At 37.0% G+C, this 23,446-nt stretch overlaps 1 protein-coding gene and 1 long non-coding RNA gene across 3 annotated transcripts; both read left to right on the forward strand.

Annotated features, from left to right (window-relative positions):
* The first annotated feature begins 11,989 nt into the window (after positions 1 to 11,989).
* LOC108482604 (uncharacterized) lies at positions 11,990 to 12,856 on the forward strand. Its single transcript, XR_001870907.2, has 2 exons — positions 11,990 to 12,180; positions 12,426 to 12,856. It is a non-coding gene; the product is annotated as an uncharacterized LOC108482604 (long non-coding RNA).
* A 1,372-nt stretch (positions 12,857 to 14,228) lies between these two features.
* LOC108483757 (uncharacterized) lies at positions 14,229 to 18,768 on the forward strand. 2 transcript variants are annotated; one of them, XM_017787323.2, is made up of 11 exons: positions 14,229 to 14,615; positions 14,723 to 14,798; positions 15,106 to 15,205; positions 15,670 to 15,772; positions 15,872 to 16,005; positions 16,403 to 16,580; positions 16,843 to 16,997; positions 17,271 to 17,480; positions 17,627 to 17,974; positions 18,161 to 18,287; positions 18,418 to 18,768. In XM_017787323.2, the coding sequence occupies exons 1-11, from the start codon at positions 14,381 to 14,383 to the stop codon at positions 18,567 to 18,569; spliced, it is 1,818 nt and encodes a 605-aa protein (XP_017642812.1). In that variant the 5' UTR covers positions 14,229 to 14,380; the 3' UTR covers positions 18,570 to 18,768. The 2 variants fall into 2 exon arrangements, with proteins under 2 accessions (XP_017642812.1, XP_017642813.1); XM_017787324.2 differs by having other exon boundaries at positions 15,106 to 15,202.
* The last annotated feature ends 4,678 nt before the right edge of the window (positions 18,769 to 23,446 follow it).

Here is a 23,446-nt window from a genome sequence, read left to right on the forward strand (position 1 = left end):
TTTCTTGTTGTAAGCTTGCATCATTCGTTTCTGGTACATTTGCCCATGACGGATAGCCTTCAGCCTCTTTTCTTCAATCAAGTTCAGCTGGTCGTACCAGGATTGGACCCATTCTGATTCATCTAGCTTTAATTCAGATAAAACCCAGAGAGAAGGAATCTCGACTTCAATAGGCAAAACTGCCTCCATCCTATAGACCAACGAGAAAGGTGTTACCCCGGTAAAAGTTCTGATCGACGTTTGATAGGCATAGAGAGCAAATGGAAGCTTTTCATACCAATACTTGTAGGTCTCAGCCATTTTCCCCACGATCTTTTTTATATTTTTATTAGCCGCCTCAATTGCCCCATTCATCTTTGAGCGATATGGTGATGAGTTGTGGTGCTTAATTTTGAATTGACTGCAGACCTCCATTATTACGTTGTTGTTCAAATTTAATGCATTGTCGGATATGATCCTCTTTGGCATGCCATATCGACATATAATTTCCTTTTTCAATAACTTGCTAACCGCCGACTTCGTGACGTTGGCTTATAAAGTAGCCTCCACCCACTTGGTGAAACAATCGATGACCACAAAGATGAAACAATGTTCGTTAGAAGCCTTCGATGAAATCGGCCCAATGACGTCTATGCCCAACATTAAGAAAGGCCATGGGGAAGTCATAACATGAAGAGGTGAAAGAGGCACATGAACTTTGTCACCATAAATTTGGCACTTATGGCATTTCTTGGCATAGTTGATACAATCTCCTTCCATTGTAGACCGGTAATACCCAAATCTCATGATTTGTCTGGCCATTGTGAACCCGTTGGCATGCATCTCGCAGACACCTTCATGTACTTCTTCCAGGATTTTCTTTGCCTCAACAGCGTTAACACATTTTAGCAGCACTTGGTATTTCCTTCTTTTATACAGGATTTCCCCGTCTAAGTCATAGTCAACGGCCACCCTCCTCAACATTCTTTTATCATTTTTAGTTGTCTGATTAGGATATAAACGATTTTTCATATATCGTAGAATATCCAGATACCAAGGATGATTATCCCTCTCTTCTTTTTTGTCGATATTGCAGCAATGTGCTGGAGCATCACAAATACTCATCTGGATCAGCTTCATATCCTCTTGTTTATTTGCTATGATCATGGAAGCTAACGTAGCCAGCGCATCAGCCATCTGATTTTCATCACGCGGGAGGTAATGAAAAGTGATATCGTTAAACACCTTGATTAAATCCAGGACCTGCTCTTGGTAGTTGATCAATTTTGGGTCTCTTGTTTCCCATTCACCTTTGAGCTGATAGATCACCGGTGCAGAATCCCCGTACACCTCTAACACCTTGATTTTGAGCTCTACGGCCGCACGGATACCCATGATACATGCTTCGTACTCTGCCATATTATTTGTGCAATCAAAATTCAATTTTCAAGTAAATGGATAATGATCTCCGTTTGGGAATATCATGACTGCTCCAATTCCATTACCCACGGTGTTTGATGTGCCATCGAAATTCAATTTCCAATGATGATCTTCTGGAGTTTCTTCTTGGGTGGTTGCCACATACATTAGATCTTCGTTGGGAAAATCAAAGTTCAAAGGCTCATAATCTTCTAAAGCTCTACTAGCTAGAAAATCTGCTATTGCACTCCCTTTTACTGCCTTCTGGTTCACATAAACTATGTCGAATTCAGAAAGTAGAATTTGCCATCGGGTCATCCTTCCATTCAGAGTGGCTAACTCCATTATGTACTTAAGGGGATCTAATTTTGAGATTAACCAAGTCGTATGGTACAACGTGTAATGCCTCAATCTCCGGGCTATCCAGACCAAAGCGCAACATAGCTTCTCAATTGGCGAATATCTCATCTCACACTCAGTGAATTTCTTACTGAGGTAGTATATCGCCTTTTCTTTCTTTCCTGTCTCATCGTGTCAGCCAAGCACACATCCCATTGAATGGTCAAATACTGTCAAATACAATATCAATGGTCTACTCGGGTTGGGTGATGTTAACACTGGGGGATTGGACAGATATTGTTTAACCCTGTCAAAGGTCTTCTAGCACTCTTTATCCCACACACTTGGGTTGTGTTTCTTGAGAAGACAAAATATGGGGTCGCATTTCTCGGTTAGTTGTGAAATAAACCAGGCGATGTAGTTTTGTCTTCCCAGAAAACCTCGAACTTCCTTCTGAGTGCGTGGCGGGGGTAATTACTGTATAGCCTTAACTTTGTCGGGGTCAACCTTGATTCCTTTTTCACTGACGACAAAATCAGGTAGCTTTCCTGATCTAGCTTCAAAAGTACATTTTGTTGGAATGAGTTTTAGCTGGAACTTTCTCAGCCGCAAGAATAATTTTCTCAAAACTTGTATGTGCTCTTTTTCTGTTCGAGATTTTGCGATCATATCGTCAATGTAAACCTCAATCCCCTTGTGCATCATGTAGTGAAACAAGGTTACAATAGCTCTTTGATATGTTGCTCTCGCATTTTTTAACCCAAATGACATTACTTTATAACAAAATGTTCCCCATAAGGTTATGAACGTGGTTTTTTCCATGTCTGTAGGATGCATCTTTATTTGATTGTATCCCAAGAAACCATCCTTGAAAAAGAATAATGAGTAACCCACCGTATTATCCACCAGAGTGTCAATATGGGGCAGCGGGAAGTTTTCTTTTGGGCTAGCCTTGTTTAGGTCTCTGTAATCCACACACATCCACACTTTTCTATCTTTCTTAAGGACGGGGACCACATTGGCTACCCATTCTGAGTAATTCACCACTTGTCAGAACCCAGCATCAAATTGTTTCCTGACCTCTTTTCTTATTTTTACTACAACATCGGGTCTCATCCTTCGAAGCTTCTGTTGAACAGGCTTGCACTCTTCTTTTATGGGGACTCGATGTACTGCAATATCATCGCTTAACCTAGGCATGTCTTGATACGACCATGCGAAGACGTCTTTGAACTCTTGTAGTAGTTTAATGAGGTCTCACCTTGTTTCCTTGGTTATGTAAGTCCCAATTTTCACTTCTTTCCTTTCTTCCAATGTTACATTCTCAGTTGTCTCTTTATGGGGTAGAATTTGTTTCTCTTTCCGTTCTACCATCCTTAACAAATCTGGAGATAACCCACAATCTTCGTCATCTTCAAAATCTTGAGATCCTTCTAAACACATATCTCGCTCGAAAGGAGATTCTGGGTCCGTAACAGTGTCGCTCGTACCGTTGATATCTAAAGACCTATTGTAACACGAAAGAAATATCCAAAGAATGAATCTAAGAGTGGCTTGCTTGTATGGTATGATTATGAATGTAACGAGAATATTAAAGAATATTTGCTCAGAATGAGACAAAAAAATGCATTTCTTATTGAAAATAAAGGTGTTTGAACATGAGCCTATTTCACAAAAGGTTCCTATTGTTTCTAGGCTTAAACAATAAGTGTGTTCTGAGCATTACTCTGTATTAGCTCTATGAACTACAGGAATTTCTTCTACCGTCCAATTGTTTAGAACACTGCCAGGCTCATAAGGGTGAATGCCTGATAAATCTCCTTCCATCACTCACTCCTCAGATAGGGGGTTGATGCTCAAACTGCCGATCAAATCTTCAACTGTCCCTTCTCTTATCATCTCTGATTCAAGATGAATAATTCCCCCTGACACGAATGTATTAGATATGTGGGGAAAGGTCATCGACCCTCACTTGACTTCTGCCCCACTCAGTCGTGCCCTTCGTCTATCCTGTTTCCTCTCCAACTCTTCTTTCTTTTGTCTAGCGTTTGGTCTATACCCTAAACCAAAATGATCCCGCTTGCCAACTAAACCGACACTTTGACCCGTCTGTGAAGGAATTTTCCAAGTCCCCTTCCAGGCAATGCCCCTTTTCCTACCATCAGTCGTAAGCTCATCCTCATAGCTTCGGATATTTTCGGCATTGAGATCTTGCCTCCTTCGATAATGAAAGTCGTGTTGACAAATTCCAATGACCAAAAGGAACACTTAATTGCTTCATCATCATTCTCGATGTACGGCGCGTCACTAGTAACAGAGGCGATAATGTCCTCCTCTGTATTTATGGTTATCAGCTGACCCTCCGTTACCAACTTCAGCTTCTGGTGCAATGATGATGGTACCACTCCCGCTAAGTGAATCCAAGGCCTCCCCAGTAAACAATTATAAGAGGGCCTGATGTTCATCACGAGAAAGTCTACCTCGTACATGTTGGGTCCGATCGAAAGGGGGATCACAATTCTACCCATTACTTTCCTCTCGGTGCCATCGAACGCTCTCACTATGTTCTGGCATGTCTTCATATAAGAGCTATCTATAGGTAACCTGTTCAATGTGGGCAGCGGCAATACATTCAGTGTCAACCCATTGTCAATCAATACCCCCAGTAGTGTATACCCGTTGCACTTAGTAGTGATGTGCAAAACCTTGGTGGACCCTATGCCACCTGGCGGTATCTCATCATCGCTGAAAGAAATGAAGTTATCGGCACTTATATTGCTGACAAGATGGTCTAGCTTGTTCACCGAAATGTCATCAGCGGCATAAGTTTCATTCAACACCTTCATCAACACATTACGATGTACCTCTGAATTTTGGAGCAAAGCTAGTACCGAGGTACGTGCTGGCTTCTTGTGCAACTGTTCCACAATACTATACTCACTGTGTTTCAGGAACTTCAGAAATTCTTTTGCTTCATCCGCGATTACCTGTTCATTAACCAGTGGTTTTGTCCTCTCTTCCCCCTGTTCAAACATCAAAGATTCCTCTTTTACAGGCTCGACTTTTGTATCTGGCATACTGACCAGCCTCCCCTCTCCTAATGACGTCACATTACAGTTATAATTCCAAGGAACATTTTTGCTATCTTTGTAAGGAAAAGCCACGGGTTTCTGAATCACAACTCTTGGCGTCGTTCTTGCTCCAACTTCATCGACTTTCGATCGTGAAATGATCATCACTGAGTGATTGACCTTACAGACCCTCTTTATTAGCCCCTCCTCCAAGGCGCACACATCTTTCTCCTTAGCAAACTCAAAGAACTCCAGCTCCTTGTTGTCCATTAGACTTTGCACCAGGGCTCTGAATTCATTTCATGTTTCAATCTCATGGTCCTCCTCTCCGTGGAACTCACAATAGTTCCCTACTTCTCGGGATTTGCTCCCAAAGTCTTGCATGATTAGACCTCTCTCTACCATATTTTTCAAGACCTCCCTCATCGGGGTTTTCACTTCTGCTACATCCAACTTAACTCTCATTCCCATATTCTCAACTACTGCGGTTACCCCATTAACAGTATGATTGGGTAACGGGTTTCCCGCATCAGATGCATCATCAAACTTCACAACACCCATGTTGATGAGCCTTTCGACTACCCTTTTGAAGGAGGTGCAATTCTCTATCGAGTGTCCCACGATGCCCGCATGATATCACATTGGACACTTGCATCATACCACTTGGGGTATGGGGGTTGCAACGGTTTTAAGTAGAACAGGGATACAACATGCACATCGAATAAACTTTTGTACAGCTCTCGGTATGTTATTGGAATAAGAGTGAACCGGAGGTTCTCTATGCTTTGTTTTGTACTGGGCTCCTGTCTTGACGAAGCTTGCTGGCCCGTGATCGTCGTTTTTGGTTGATTAACTGTGATTGGTTTTACATAACCCATGCTTACATTGCCGACCTCATTTTCTCTCTTCTTCGGGGCTGACCTTCTGGCGCTCTCTCCAGCCTCTATCTTTCCGCACCTTATCGCATTCTCTACCATTTCACTGGACATCACTATGTCTGTGAAACTCTTTGTTGTGCCTCCCAGCATGTGGTTAATAGAAGGTGCCTTCAAAGTATTAATGAAAAGCATGGTTATCTCCTTTTCCAAAAGTGGCGGTTGAACTTGCATAGCGACTTCCCTCCACCTTTGAGCATACTGCCTGAAACTCTCATTTGACTTCTTCTCCATGTTCTGTAACGTGATCCAATCAAGTGCTATGTCTGTCACATGGCCATACTGCTTCATGAAGGCTTGTGCTAAGTCCCTCCATGATTTAATTTGGGTGCGACTCAACTGATTGTACCATTTGACCGCAACCCCATTCAGACTATCCTAGAAATAGTGAACTAGCAACTGATCATTATTGACATGACCAGTCATCCTCCGGAAAAACACCGTGATGTGGGCCTCAAGGCAGCTAGTTCCGCTGTATTTCTCAAACTCTGGCATTTTGAACTTCGGAGGGAGCACTAGATCTGGAACCAAACTCAACTCTTTAGCATCCATACCACATTGATAATCTACGCTTTCCAGCATCTTGAATTTCTCTTCCAGCCATTTGTATCGGACTTCCAGTTGCTCTGAGAGTTCTTCTTTTACCTTCCCCACCTCTGCCATCTCATCAAAGTCAGGGACCGAAGGATTTACCCGATCGTCCTCGGGTTTAGAACACGAGCCCATCGGAAATTCATCGTCGTCAAATACCACTCGACATCGAGGTTTGATATTGACAGACACCCTTTGTGGTGGTACTGGGGTATTCACTGGGGTGAAACTTGGAGGGTATGTAAGGATCTCGCTATCGCCATCTGGGTTGACCATAGGGTTCTTCCCTTTTCCTGGCCCTCCGAGCAACAACTGAGTTAGCTGATTCATCATGTCCTTCTGCGATTATTGCATCTAATCTTTCATATCCTGTTGAATCTTGGCCAGTTGCTCTTGCATCTGTGCTTGCAGCCACTCCTGCATTTCTTTCTGCATTCGTTCCAGTTTCTCCAGCTTTTGATCCATAATTTTGGTCTTTTTCCGTGTGTAGTATTGATGTTCCAGGGAAACTATAATACAATTACTTTTAATTAGGGTTCCTTTGTGAAGTTTAATGCATATGATGCGATATAATGCAAATGCATGATATGTATGCAAGACTAAATAAATGTTGATTCTGATTCAATTTCAATTAGAAAACTTTATTAGAAAACAAAAATCTTTACATAAAACAGATCATATATACGGCTTGGCCTTAATGCTTAAAGTTTAAATTCTCTTAAGGAGACAAGCCAGCTCACGACCCCGGTCTGACTCTAACTCATACTTCACACTTAACACATTAGCTTGAACCGCTAAGGTCTGTAAATGATCGGCCACTTCTCGAATCTGAGCCACAGCTTCGCCCATTATATGATCTCTATCCCTGACCTGGTCCTGTGATCGACGAAACTGTTCCTTCCATTGCTCATTATTCGACTCAAGGAATTTAATTCGAAGCTCACAATTTTGTAATTCAGCCTCAAGTTCTTCTACCTTTCCTTTCAAATCTTTGATTCTACTCAGGCTAACCCTTAGTTCAATATCAAAGTTATGACCACGACTCTGATGCAATGCCTTTTCTAACTCCGCTATCTGAGCTGCTAATATCTGCTTCTCATCTTGACCCTTGACCAAACTCTTCTTCAAAGTGCTTTCGCGTGCTCGAGCATTATGGAATCTCTTCTCCCACTGATCAGCTCTAGCCTTTTCTTCTTGAATTTCTTGTTGCCACTGCTCCGATGTCTTTCCCAATCCGGCTGTTCTCATCAATGTACATAACTTCTTGTAATCAGCCTTCAAACTGTCCAAGTCCTCTTCGGCCTTCCTTTTCCCCTTCCTTAACTTCTCGGCCTCGAGTTTCTGAACATCGGCATCTAACCTCAAGTGTATCTTTTCCTCCAATTGCTCTATCTTTTTTCCTAACTCTAAATTTCTCTTTTCGAAGTCATGCTTTATGATCTCTAACTCGGAAGAGACTACTTGCAGGTATTCTTCCATAGGTCGAGTGCCTTCTTGCCTTGGTCTGGGGATATTATCACTAACTCTTCTACCCCGCCAACTGTCATATTCAGGCTCGTCATTGGCCCTACAGCAACTCTTTTCATTCGATGAATCTGATTCCAAGTGCTAGAAATCTCCTTAATCTTTTTCTTGTAGTTAACTCTCCCACATGTGAATTCAAATTGAGCTAGCCCATACGTTGCCGGTATGAACTGTCTCGATCCGTATTGCCTTAGTACAAGCAAATGAGCATATCCAACGGCTCCTCAAATTCCAGGTAGAGGTACCCAATCAAAACTCCCACACCGATAGAGGATCTCATCGGGAACCAACCAAGGAGCTCTCCACTCAACATCCTCCTCTTGGAGATTTCAAAGTAGTGTGACCCAATTTTCCTCTGATATGTTATCTCTTCTAGGTGTAACCGCTATCTCTCTTAATGGGGAGTAGTTCTCAGAGAAAACCTGATAAGAAACTTTATCTACCTTCCAAAAATGGCTATAAAACCAAGCCAACAATAACTACGCGCACCTTATAAATCTGCCTTCTCTAGCTCTCCTACATGCATTCAAAGATCTAAATGTCTCAACCAAGATTGCCGGAACAGATGTGACTCCTTTTTCAAGTCGATCAAAGAGATCCGAGATTGCCTCATCTACATACCCTAATGCCCTAGGGAAAATTATTAAACCATAGATACTCTAGGCAAAGACATCAACTCTCTTTTTCGTATCAGGATGCACTAGAATCAGATCCCTCAAACTCCTCCATGGGATGCACTTACATTCCCTTTTTTGCTTGACCCTTGCTGCAATTCACTGCTCACTCATCCCTGTAACATTCATCAATTTCTTTACAAAAGGTGGGGCATTAGCAGCCTTGGAATATGCTCTATCGACCTGAACCTTCGGACAATGAAGTAAAGCTCTATATTCTTCTACGGTGGGTACCAGATCTACCTTCCCAAAGGTAAAACAACTGTAGGCAGGATTCCAATACTGAGTGAGGGCCCGGCATAAATGTTCGTCTACCTTGATGTCAAGTAAGTACGGCAAATCCCCATAACTACCATAGAACAATCGCTTGGTCTCTTCATCCCACTGGTCCCATATCTCTTTTAATTTTTGAAGATCATTTTGCGTCACATTAATGAGAGTGTAATCACACAATTCTGATGTATACCCATCAGCAAGACTGTCCTCTTTCTCTAATTGTGTTTTCTCTTACCATATACGGACAGCCACATTATCTTCTACTTTATCAAGAAATTCGTTCTCCATGACAAGCTCCCTAAATTAGTAATCGAACGTGAATCGACACCTCTTTAAAATGAAATGACATGCAACCATGGCCAAAATAAAACACAACAAGTTAGTATAATATACCAAATATAAAAGTCAAAGTAAATGAAAAAATAATCAAGCACCAACTTGGGTGATTGCTAGGGTTTGAAGTGACTCTACCTAGGGTTGGGCTCTTAAGGCTCATTATATGCGGTTTGGTTCTAAAGAAAAGGGTACCTGAACCAGCAGATTCCTCGATCCTCACCCATTATAGCCTCATATGGACCGAGTTCAGTTCAGGGGAATACATTTCCTTATGGCGGCACGGAGGTGAAAATCTCACAAAGACATAGGTACGGATATATCCCGAAAGCGATCCACTATCCTGCACGAAGGTGAAAACCTCACGAAGGAAATTGTTTCTCACTTCCACTTAAAAGGTGCGACCACAATGGTCATGCAAAATGATGCAAGGGGATATAAAAACTCAAAATATAAAACATGAATAAAATGATTATCCATAAAACCAATTAAATGCAATGAAAGGATCGCATGTTAAAAAATCAACTTTTAATTTTCGAAAAAAGGATAGAAAATAATCAATTTTACGGCTTGACTCTCTTATTGTATAAAAAATAGTCAATTTTACGGCTTGACTCTCTTATTGTCCCCAGCGGAGTCGCCAAGCTGTCGAAACTATTTTTATTTTGAAAAACAGAGGTCGACTTTAAAACGAAAATAGAGTCACCACCAATCCTTTTTGTTTAGGTGTGATCGGGTCATCTTATGATCGATCATTTTAATAAAGCATTTTGGTTTATTAAAACAACGTTTTCGGTCTACGAAAAACTAGAAAACGAATTCGGGAGTCAGTTACACGCGAGGAAGGATTAGCACCCTTGCAACGCCCAAAATTGATACCGTATCGGTCAATTAACGTCCTAATGTTGAAAATTTGAAAAATATTTTAAAATAAAATTCCTTTAAAACGTTTGGATAACTTGAATTGGATATTGAGATTCTCTCGTTTAGAAGGAATAAAATATCATATCCAGCACGATAAGACACAACATTTCAAACCCTCGATACAAGATCATCTCATGATTTGCAAAATACATGCATTTGAAATTTAAAAAGGATATTTGGCTATTTTGCCAAATGGTAAATCGAAACCTAGCACGATTGGACACGATTTATCGAATTTCCAAATACGAAATATTGCCTCATGTTAATTTAAGAAAACATGGACGAAATTTCAAAAGGAATATTCTGCACTTTAGTCGAATGAAAAATTGAAACCCAGCATGATTGGGCATGATCTCTCAAACTCCCCAAATTCGAAATATTGCCTCGTTTTAATTTAAGAAAACATGGATGAAATTTCAAAAGGAATATTCCGCACTTTAGTCGAATGGAAAATCGAAACCCAGCACGATTGGGCACGATCTCTCAAGCTCCCCAAATTCGAAATATTGCCTCGTTTTAATTTAAGAAAACATAGACAAAATTCCAAAAGGATATTTTGTATTTTAGTCAAATGAAAAATCGAAACCCAGCACAATTGGGCACGATCTCTCATACTCCCAAACACGAAATATTTCTTTATGTTGAGGGGGCTCAAGTTAACAATTATAAAAATCGTGTCAAAATACTTGTTTGGTTTGTTTGGAAATAAAAGACAATCAACATTTAGAGAATACGAGAATCATAATCATAATGCACTAGCAAGAAATACAAGCATAATTACTTGCATGAAACAATAATAGATTGCTATAATATGAAAATTAGGAATGACACATAATACATAAAGCAATATGAAAATTTGGAACCGACATAACGCAAAACAATTTAAAACCTATATGAAAATATTTCACAAAGGAATAACACACGCTAGAATTCAAAATACCTTATATGTACATAAAACTGATAATATATAAACGATTATTAAATTATATAATATGCAAGAAGCAATTCAAAATAAATAACATATAACATAACTTCAAATAAAAACCAATTAATTTGTCTAACAATATATATACGCAAGTGAAGAAATAATGTAAATAAGGTATATACAAAGAGATTACTATATGAAAGTAAAATAATCAAAATATACAATCAAAAATAGGATCCTTAAAAGAAAATATGCATAAATGAATTTAAAAAGGGGAAAATATATATAATAAGCTTAAGGAAAAATATATGTATATATATATAACAAATATAAAAGAAAATATTTACAAAAATAATGTGAAAACGATAATGTACATAGAACAAAACAAATTTTAACATAGACTATATATATACGAATAACATAAGGGTGATTAAATTAAATATTGCACATAACTTTAAAACAATATGACATAAAAGAATCTTTTAAAATAACAACTATATAATTAAAAAATAGATACCAATAAAATACCAAGTTAAAATGAGGTAAAAATAATTAGAATAACCCAGAATATATATTTAAATAATTTTAAAAGAACGAATATTAAGTAAATTTTAAAAATAAAAAAATAAAAGATTAATCATTGAAATGGAAAAACGAACTTAATTGATATAGAATTGATCTAAAATGGATAAAATAAAACATTACAACAAAACTAAGGGCTAAATCGCAATGCATGCAAATACACAGGGATTGAAAATGCAAATGTTCCAACTCATAAAATACACTGCACAAGCGCAGACTGAATTGAAACATCGCGCAGACTTTAGAGAGAAATTGAAAAAGCATAACAAGTCGAATTGAAGATGGCGCAAACTAGGAAGGACTGGATGCGAAATTTCCCATTTAAAGGGAAAACGTGCAGATCCAACCTTGGACTGGGTCAACGCGCAGGCTACTCCCCCACAATGGTTCTGCTTTTTAAAAAAATTAATTGAAACTTCTATTTTGTTTCTTCTTTTTTAAAACATTAAAACCTTTTAGAAAACCCTAAATTTTTAAAATATCGTTCTCTTCATTTTTTCTAAAAAAAACAGAGAGAAGGCTTTCAAATCTCTTTCCCTTTTCAACCAAAGCCACCTTCATCGGAGATTCGGCACGCCCAAGCTACCAACGACGCAAGCCCGACCCTGGTAAGTCTCCTCTCTCTCTCTCTTGTGTTATTTCTCGCACACAATAAATAAATCCAAGAAATAGTAGAAAAAAAGGGGAAAAAAACTTAAAATCACCTTTAACGAGTATTGTTGCTTTTGATCTCTGTTTGTGCTTGGTTTTGTGTATACTTTTGTATTCAAATCGTAAAAAAAAAGGGTCCCTTTACAATACATTTTCAAAGGCTTTTATAGCCAATTTTACAACCTATTTTACTTCTTTGCAGGTTCATGGGTGTGCACGTCTCTAACGTGGCGTGGTGGAGCGGCGCACGTTGTCGGGAGGTGGCTTTTGGTGCGTGAGGGAGGCGTGCGGCGACTGAGACCTTTAGGTAGATTAGCGTTTTTTCAAAAATGTTAAGGTGTTGGGCTAGAACTTTGGGCTAGGGTTAGGTATTTGGATTGGGTTTCGGGTTTGGGCCTATTGTAATTGGGTTTGAGTGTATTTATTTTTGCTTGTGTGTTTAGTTTTTTTTAATGGTTTGGGCCGGGCAATTTTGGGCCATAATAGAACGCTATCGTGCGTTGAGCAAAATCCTAGACCATCCAACGCATTTGCTCATATGAGTGAGAAGATTTCTTTCTAACCATTAAAAATTATGGTTGTGTTGGTGATGTTTTGGTAACTTTTTATATATGTAATATTTGGATTGTATAATGACATGATAGAACATACATACTATTGTAACTTTTAACATATATATTATGAGATATAAGGTAATGATATCATATAACTTTTTGTTAATGTTTGAATATTATGTTTGGATGTAAAATATAATTCTCAATTTATTTACTTCTTCTAATATTTTGCTTTTTAGTTTAGAAGATAATTAAATTATTTATTTAGTTAATAATATTTTAACACATTAAATATACATTGCGCTTTAAAAATAATAAATTAGTAATTATATTAAGAATGTTATTAAATTATATATTATTTTATTAAATTGTATTTAATAATAATTATGTTAAAATATGATTAAATTATTTATTTTTATTTTATTAAATTATATTTAATAATAATGTTATTAAAATTTAATAACAATAACAATATCAACCTTAAAAATTCTACTAAGGGTACTTTGGTTATTTAAAACTTTTTCCTTATACTATTACAATATTTATTCTATTCAACTAAACACAATAATACTATTAGAGCTTTATTCTATTCCATTAAACCTAATAATTGAATTACTAATTATAATCCTATTCCATTACAACTCTATTGTATTATATCTCTATTTCATCACCGCATTCTTAGTGACTAGACCTGCTCATGGGTTGGGCTACCTGGCCTGGCCCGAAGGCTCGCCCGAAATGTGAGAAGGTTTGGGCAAAAATATAGGCCTAAAAAATGGACTTGGACAAAAAAATGAGGCCTGTTTAAAAAATAGGCCAGGCTTCAAGTAAGGTATTTTTGGTCTAGGCCCGATCCGGCCCGGCCCGAATTCATTAAATGACAAAAAAAATTTTGCTATTCTTTTTTTTTGTTTTTGAATGTTATTTTCTTGTTGTTTTCTCAATATTTTGCTACCATATTACTATTAGTTGCTCCTATTTTGTTGTTATTATTTGGATATTGTATAAAACTTATTTTATTATTAATTTTATTATTATTTTAAAGGAATTTGTTAATTTTATTATTATTTTAGAGGTATTTGCTTGTTAAGTTGTATTTATCTAAGTGTTATTTAAGTCTACATATTTTTTAAAATTTATTTTCAATTTATTGGAAAATATTTATTTTGATTTGTTTTAGTATTTTGATGTATTATATATATTTAAAATTATATAAAATAATATAAAAATAAATACTGGTGACCAGTCGACTTGAGTTTTAGTATTTTTATTTAGGTCTGGTTTGGGTAAAATTTTAAACCCATTTTTAGGCCCAGTTCGACTCGAGCCTAATGAAGGAGCCTAAATTTTTTGTTGAGTCTGGCCCGACCCGGCCAATGATCACTTCTACTGGTGACCAAATTTGGTGTGTTAGTTTTTTTTTTTATTTTTTTATTTAAAAAAAAAAGAGACCAATCACGACGCTCAATGGCCAGAAAAAAGGAAATGAAAAGTTAGTGATGAGAGATAGAAGCATTAGCAGTTATTTAGAACCTAAAACACTACCAGATGTATTAAGCAGAGACAACCAAAAGGAAAAAAAAGAAAAGCAAAAAACAGAGATATGTTGGGGACAGCCGCTTCTGCAGCCACCATCCCTACCACTACTGCTCACGCCGCCAACAACATACGCCGCACCTTTCACACTAATCCTTTTAATTCTCTCTCTTCTTCTCATCACTCTATTCTCTGCGCTCGCTTTCGTTGCCTCTCTCTACGCTCTTTCACCGCTGTTTCCAACAAAGCCATGTCTCACCCTCAAACCCTCGATGCTCCTCACCCTCAATCCTCTGCCGCTGGTAATGTTATTTCCCTATTCTAATACTTTATTCACAATGATCGTCTCTTTTTCCTGGAAATACAAACCAATAAGATGCATTTTGATTGCTTTTCTGTTCTCTATCAGGCAATAAGCAAGCACTAATATCTTTGTCTGACAAGAAAGACCTGGCTTTGCTTGGCAATGGCCTTCATGAACTGGGGTAAATTAAATGACACCCTCTTTTACTTTGGAGGTTTTCATATTTTATTTCACCTTTTATTATGGACTTGTCTTGCTTGTTCTTCTTCTTCTTCTTTATAAACAAAAAATAATAATAATAACCGTTAACATTGACTGTTGAAGAGTACTAGAGGAATGATTGGTGAACAAACTAACATAAGTATGGCATCATTCACGTATTCAATTCTTTTTTTTTTCTTTGGAGTTGGTAGGGTCTATGTTATCAAAATGTAAAGCAGCTGTTTGGAAGCCTATTTGGTTTAAACTTGCTTCTTTGGAAACTATAGGTATACTATTGTTTCAACTGGAGGAACTGCATCTGCCTTAGAAAATGCTGGTGTATCTGTAACGAAAGTGGAGCAACTTACTTGTTTCCCCGAAATGGTGGTAAAATCTTTTCTTTGCTTTTTAAATGCATTCTTACTGATAATTTAAGGGGATAATCTTTTGCAGCTTGAGCTTTATTTTTACTACTATAGTAATAATTTTGATAGGAAAATGAGGTGTTTTTGGACTGATTTTCAGCTTCAGGGGCTCAGGGTCCGGTACCTTTGCAACGGTATCACACTCCAACTTGGCAGAATGCCAAAATCTATAGAACAGGGACCTAGGTACTGATATATAGGCCCCTGGACAAGGCCACTGCACTGTGTTGGCCGTTTTGAGCCCTCCAAGGCTCAAACTTGACCCCGGCACCTCCTATCACCTGAAAAATGTGACATTGAAGTCAAAGCTTACTTATCATGGTTTTTATTAATTGTTGGTCACTACTAATGATATGATGCTAATCTGTTATGCCGTCAGCTTTAAAATTCATTGAGTTTGGAGATTGACTTAGCTGTCTTTTACAGCTTGACGGTCGTGTGAAAACACTACATCCCAACATACATGGTGGTATTCTTGCTAGAAGAGACCAAAAACATCATATGGAAGCTCTTAATAAGCATGGCATTGGTGAGTTCTAATGTCTTTATCCCTGAGGGCTTTTTTCCAGGTATTTTGTAAGACTTCTCTATTTTTTTTTTTCTTTTAGCTAAAGTTGTTTCTATTCAGGTACATTTGATGTGGTGGTTGTGAACTTGTACCCCTTTTATGATAAAGTTACTTCTACGGGAGGAATCGCATTTGACGATGGCATCGAGAATATTGATATTGGTGGCCCTGCAATGATTAGAGCTGCGGCAAAGGTAATTGTTGATGAGTTAGCTGTGAAATCCTATTTGATTAGTGTATTCATTGACCCAAGTTGTATATTGGTTGGAATCATTGTTCTGTGGCTTTGCGTTCTAATAGATAATCTTAAATGCAAGCATGTTTAAAATAAAAAATATCAACACAAAACAAAAAACAAAGCCATATAGGTAACTAAACCACATTGGTAATAAATGGCATTTTCAATTTGTTGATTTTGGGGCTATAAGAGTAGGTTTGGTTATAGTCTTGAATCAGTACTAGCTTCTGGTCATCTGATCCATAAGTGCAGACTAGAGGTAGAGGAATTAATCATTCCTTAACGTACAAGTTAAATAGGCCATTCTTTGTTTTAATCGTTTTCTATTGCAAAATGACACATCATTTAAACAGAATCACAAGGATGTCTTGGTTGTTGTTGACTCACAAGACTATCCTGCACTCCTTGAATTCCTTAAAGGCAGTCAGGATGATCAACAGTTCCGGAGAAAGCTTGCTTGGAAGGCTTTTGAGCATGTTGCTTCTTATGATTCTGCAGTTTCAGAGTGGCTCTGGAAGCAGACTGTGGGAGGTATGCGCCTATGTATTAAGTTGAATCTGATCATTGTAGTTGAAATGGTCTCTAGTCATTTAATGATGTTTGGATGAAAAGAAAGATACGTACTTTCCATTCCATAAGCTGAGGCCTCACCTAACAAAATATACTTGTTACATAAAAGGAAAATGCTTTTCTTCAAAACAATCATTGCAACATACTCATTAAACTTTTCTATCAAGTGCTACCTACAGTTGTTACAAATTTAGATTGACAGAATTCTTTTATCTGTTGGAAGATAAATTCCCTCCCAGCTTGACGGTGCCATTATCCCTCAAAAGTTCACTTCGCTATGGTGAAAATCCTCATCAGAAGGCTGCATTTTATGTTGACAAGAGTCTGTCTGAGGTCAATGCTGGTGGTATTGCAACTGCTATTCAACACCATGGGAAGGTGATTGATTTAGTTTATAATTTTTGGATTTGAGACTTTGTCAGTCACATCATACCTTTTCCTCTTCAATTAGTTTCTATCATGCAAATGCAGACAGAATTTTATTGTTGCAGATTTTGAAGGGTGGCTGGTTTTGTTGCTGTTCCTTTTACTATGGTGGTTGAGGACATAAAATCCTTAACAAATTGAAATACTATGATTCTATTTTTTGTCCAATTTAGTTATCAGCTGTGTTATTCCATGGCATAAACTTAGTTATTTAACTTGGTGCAGGAAATGTCATATAATAACTATTTAGATGCCGATGCTGCTTGGAATTGTGTCTCTGAGTTTAGGAACCCTACATGTGTGGTTGTAAAGCACACAAATCCATGTGGAGTAGCTTCTCGTGATGACATCCTTGAGGCTTACAGGCTCGCTGTGAAAGCTGATCCAGTGAGTGCATTTGGAGGAATTGTAGCCTTCAACATAGAAGTAGATGAGGTAAGTTAATTAGCTTCTTGGAAACCTTATATGCAATTGTGTTGTCTTTGTATCACACATTGAACATCATCTTATCTACTTGTGACCTTCAACATCAAGATAGAGTATTCTTTTAGACATTTTGGTTGCTCACTTTTGGCTTTTAGGCTCTTGCTAAGGAAATTCGAGAGTTCCGAAGCCCAACGGATGGTGAAACTCGAATGTTTTATGAGATTGTTGTGGCTCCTAAGTATACAGAGAAGGGACTTGAGATCCTCCGTGGAAAATCGAAAACATTGAGGATCCTTGAAGCAAAGAAGAATGAGAAAGGGAAGCTCTCACTACGACAGGTTGGTGGTGGTTGGTTAGCCCAGGATTCAGATGATTTGACCCCTGAGGATATCCAGTTCAATGTGGTATCCAAGAAGAAGCCACAAGATAATGAACTTTGTGATGCAGAATTTGCATGGCTGTGTGTTAAGCATGTCAAGAGCAATGCTATTGTAATAGCAAAGGTTTGTGCTTTTTATTTTGTTGGGATATTCAATACTGGTTAAAATGGTGCTTAATAAGCTTGTTGGCCTGAAGATCCTTATGATAAACATATCTGCGTCCTCTTCTAATAAAAGTTGGCATAAAACTGTCCTGAAAAGAAAAGCTTAGTATCACAAGATTGATGACCTGCTGACATTACTCATCAGGACAACTGTATGTTGGGAATGGGAAGCGGGCAGCCAAACCGTCTGGAGAGCTTGAGAATAGCTTTGAGGAAAGCAGGAGATGAGGTCAAGGGAGCTGCTTTGGCTAGTGATGCATTTTTCCCATTTGGTAATTTGAAAAGTTTTCTGCTCCTTAATGTTGTTAAGTAATGGACATGTATGCAGGCATGCAATGTAGCAATGATTCCTTGGTCTATTATAACCTGTTTGGTAACAAAGATGTGTTCTTCTATTAACAGCTTGGAAAGATGCAGTGGAAGAAGCTTGTGAAAGTGGTATTGGAGTGATTGCAGAGCCTGGAGGGAGCATTAGAGATGGGGATGCTGTGGACTGTTGTAACAAGTATGGAGTTTCATTGCTTTTAACAAATGTGAGGCACTTCAAGCATTGATGCACTTTCATTTTTGCCTTAATGGGTTCAACTTGCTCTCTAAGGGGGAGAGTATTGTGCAATTTCTGACTGTAACGTTCACAAATAAGAAACGTCTGTGCTTGTTTTTAAATTTTAGAAGTTGAACCCTGCAGTTTTGTACTGGACTTTTGTTGCTCTCTGAATTTGCCAAAATAATAGAATCAGACATCTTTATTTAGATTTTTTTTCTTTCAATGGATCGCCGGAGAAAAAAACACCAACATGAAATAAATTTCCTTGTACAAAAAGGGGGTTCTTTCACTGCTTTAAGGAGAATGCAAGTTCTGTTTCTTCCCCATTTCATAAAAAAAAAAAAAGAAGTAAAAATTGATAAACAAAATGCAACGATGAGGAGCTGGAAATTAATTAAAAAACTGATAAACCAATGTGACGAGGAGTTGGAAATTGTTTCTGCCAATTAGTTGCTATTCATAGGGTGAAATCAAAAAAAATAAATAAATAAATAAATTTCGAGTTAATTGAATTGAGTTATTTGAGCCAATTCGAATAAGTAATTCAAGTTTCAAGTTCGAATCAAGTTAAATTTTACAATTTAAACAATAGATTGGTGTAAATATTCATTTGGTATATGTGCTCCAATATGGAATTAGTTATATTGTAACAAGATTTTAATTTGACATGTTTAATTTTTTAGTTTAACTCAAACAATTTTACTCGATTCAATTCAACTTGAATTTCATTTTACTTGACTCGATTCGAAAAAATTTCAAATCGAGTTAGGATGATAAAATAGGACTCCTGTATACAATGTCAGCAAAGTAAAAAAAAAATTAAAATTTTCATTTATTTTGGGATGATTTGACAAAAAATACAAGTTTAAGGGCTAAAAATGAAAAAATAAATGAAATGCTAAAATGACGACTTCTTCTTCTTCTTTTTTATTATAAAATTGGAGAGTCAAAAATATCATTATACCTTTTGAATTTTGGTTTTTATGAAGGGTGTCAAAATAGTGTCAAGCATGTTACTGTAAAAACATACCATTTTCACAATTTTTTTTAAATAACAACTGGACTTTATTTGAAGTAATTAAAGGAACAGTTCTCAAAAAGAAAAATAACAAAAATAGGGAGTTAGAACGACTCCTAAAAGAAAGAATGTTATTCATCCATAAAATGAGTTTTTAACCTACCCAAACCGACATTCAAGGCATCACAACATTAAAGTATAAGCTTATTTGAAAACTTAAATCGTCCCTATAAAAATAAGTTTCCAGTGATTCTAAGCAAGATCATCGATCTCCCTTCTTAATCTGTGTTAAAACTAACGTTGATAATGACAATATAGAACGATCGCAAAAACAAAAAGAAAAGAATAATAAAACACACAGATTTTACGTGGAAACCCTTTTGGAAAAAAATCACGGGCAGAAGAGAAGATATTCACTAATGTTGAAAACTGAATAATACAATAGGAGTTTCGACTACATCTATTTAAAATTTGAAAAACCTTATTCTAATCAATGTCAAATAAAAGAAGTGTAGTTCTATACGGATTCTACTTATGTTGCATGGTCCGTACCGCGGGGGTCTTAGGCTACGACTGAGGGCGACAAATCCCCTTGTTCTACCACTGTATTTATTTAATAAGGATTCGAGTTACACAACTCTATCAATCTAGCCAGTCCACCCACCATCGGTCTTTCTCAACTACGTTCATGGTAAAATCAAGAACACCTTGCACCAAATAAGTTGTTTCCTCCTTTCTTAGTCTCATTAGTAAGAATATGTGCCATTTCATTTACTCCTCGCAGTGCATGTCAAAAAATATACCGATGATATCCTTCACATATGAATCTAGAGCTTCTAAATATATGCACTTATCTCTGATTTAACCTCTTTCTCTGAAATGAGTTTTTTAATAACCATGAGAGCATCCCCTTCAATTTCCATCTTAGAGAAACTCAGATCTAGGCCCTGCTAAGTTGCTTGGACACATGCAATTGCCTCCGCAACAAACACTAAGTGTTTGTGATCGTTCATTATTATCTTTGATCCCAACACCCCACCATTTTCATATCTGATAATAATACATGTACATGATCTTTTTGTGTGCTTTTGAAATGCAGTATTAAAGTTTATCTTCACCAGAGGACTCTCCAACTATCTCCAACATTCAGGCCCCACCCTTTGAACATGTATTTTCTGGTTAATTACTTCCAATTCTCGGATATAGGAGTGAACAAAATGTTTATTCTCACTCGCTTTTTGTTTAACTCCCTCATGAATAGCTTTATTTCAAACCATCCAAATAGCCCATATTGTGCATACCATGATCCTACAATGAAAATTAGATTTGTTCATAAAAATGTTACTCATCCAATCCTTATGTCCCATTTTTGATATTGTATGTGGCCAACAAATGTTTAGTGACTGCCAAATCTCTTTTGTAGTGGAATAGTTTTTAAAAACATGTTCAAAAAATTCTATTCTATTAGAGCACCTGGACAATTTGCTGAACCAATAAGTCGTCTATTGTATAGATTATGAAACGTATAGATGTAATTTTGGAGCACTCTCCAATTTGTAATCTTCATCTTGGTTGGAAGGATGAGTTGCCACAACTTCTTGTAATAAGGAGAATAGATAGTATGCATTGTGTTAGGTATTTCTATAATACCTCATTGTAACAAGCACTTATACCCATTTCTCACTGAATACTCCCCTGAACCTTCTCTTCACCGTACCAATTTGTCTTCATGTGGGGCACAAGCCAGTGGAATGCAAATAATTCTATCCGTAACATCATCATTGAAGGTATTATGCATCAATTCTGTCTCCAACATCTAGTTGTAGGCTCTATCAAATCGGCCACTATTTGAATAATTGGATTATTAATCATGTTCCTTATTATGTTAATAGCCCTTAGAATTTAGTCCTCAGTCGAGACCAAAATTTGGGACCCTATTTCCACTCTCCAACACATGTCATGTTAAAGAAGCTTTTTGCCATTTTTGCCTGCCTAAATACCTTTCCAAGTATAAGAAGGGTGAGCTCCCAAACTTACATTAACAAAATTTGAGTCCGGATAATATTTAGCTTTTAATGTACAAGATAATAATGTATTAGTAAAACAAATCAAACGTCACCCCTATATTTCAAGAAAAGTCAAATTGAATTTCGCCAAACTCCTAAATCTCATTCCCTCGTTCTCTTTGAGCTCACATAACCACTTCCAATCACACCAGTGGATCCTACGTTGACCATGGTTTTTTCTTCCACCAGAATTTGCTAATTGTTCCTTCCATATTTAAACATAAGGAATTAGGTAATAGGAAACATGACATTGAGTAGGTCAGAATTGTCTGCAAAACTGCCTTAATAAAAACTTCTTTTCCCCCTCGTGAAAAATGTTTTATACTTCAGCCTTTAATCCTACTACTCATTCAATCTTTTAACACTTGGAAAGCTAACTGATTCCCCATTCCAACCATATTTGGGAGACCTAGATATTTTTCAGGGTTTGTGGAGAATCTAAAATTTAGTATACTGGAAACATGTAATTGTAACTCTTCAATAACATTTGAGCTAAAATAAATCAAAGATTTATCAAAGTTAATTCACTGACCCGTATAGACTTCATATTCACGAAGAATATCTTTCATAATATGAGCCTCTTTCGCTGTAGCTTCACTGAATATGATGCAATTGTCAGCAAACAATATATGAGAAATTAGTGGTCCTCTTCTATAAACCTTTGCTCCTGTTAGTAAACCATCATTTTCCGCTAATCTCATCAAAGTTGACAAACCTTCACTACAGATCAGAAAAAGGCATGGACTCAATGGATCCCCTTGCCTAAGTCCTTGAGACGATGAAATAATTTCCCCTTCTTCATCATTTAGCACAATCAAATATTTAACAGTACTGATACAGTGCATAGTAAAATCCACCCATGAACTATCAAACCCCATCTTTAACATCATACTTCTTAGGAAAGCTCATTCCACTCTATTATAGGTTTTGCTCATATCAAGCTTTAGAGCCAAAAAAAACCTTTTCAACTCATTCTTTTTTTGTTTAAAAGTGTGCAATACTTCATAGGTGAGAAGAATATTGTCTATAATAAGTCTTCCAGGCACGAAAGAACTTTGTGTTTCATCAATACATGTATCTAAGACTTGTTTAAACCGATTAGCCACCATATTAGAGATTATCTTATCAAGCACCGTGCAAAGACTAATAGGATGAAAATTCCTTAAATCATTCAGGTGAACAACCTTCGAAATTAGAATAATGTGAGTTAGATTTAAAGACTCTAGAGAAGTACCTTGATTAAGAACATCCAAACAAAATGAACCAATGTCATGCCCAACAATGTGCCAATATTTCTGAAAAAATAAAGTTGGTATGCCATCTACACCTGAAGCTTTTGTTGGACCCATATTCTTCAATGCTGCCAAAATCTCTTTTCTACTATATTCGACTAGGAAACTTTGATTCATACTTTCTGAAATACAATTTTCCACCTCCGAGAGAATATGATCCGTGTCTCCAACTCATTGGGGAAAAAAGAGGTTAGAAAAATATGTAGTTGCTATAGCTGCCATTTCTGAATTACTAAAACAAACTGACCATTTTCATCATTTAGCCCTCTGATACGATTTATCTGTCGACGTCATAAAGCACAATTATGAAAAAAATTTATATTTCGATCCCCTAATTTTAACCAATTTACCTTCACTCTTTGTTCTTAATAAGACTTCTCTTTTTCAATTTACATATTGAGATGCATTTTCACATCGATCAGTTCAACAAGAATCTCTTCAGTTCTTTCCATAGCATCCAATTGATCTATGTGTCTAAGTAGTTTCTTCGAATTACCAGCTCTTCGAT

Source organism: Gossypium arboreum, chromosome 1 (genome assembly GCF_025698485.1).
Source record: "Gossypium arboreum isolate Shixiya-1 chromosome 1, ASM2569848v2, whole genome shotgun sequence".
Lineage (NCBI taxonomy): Eukaryota > Viridiplantae > Streptophyta > Magnoliopsida > Malvales > Malvaceae > Gossypium > Gossypium arboreum.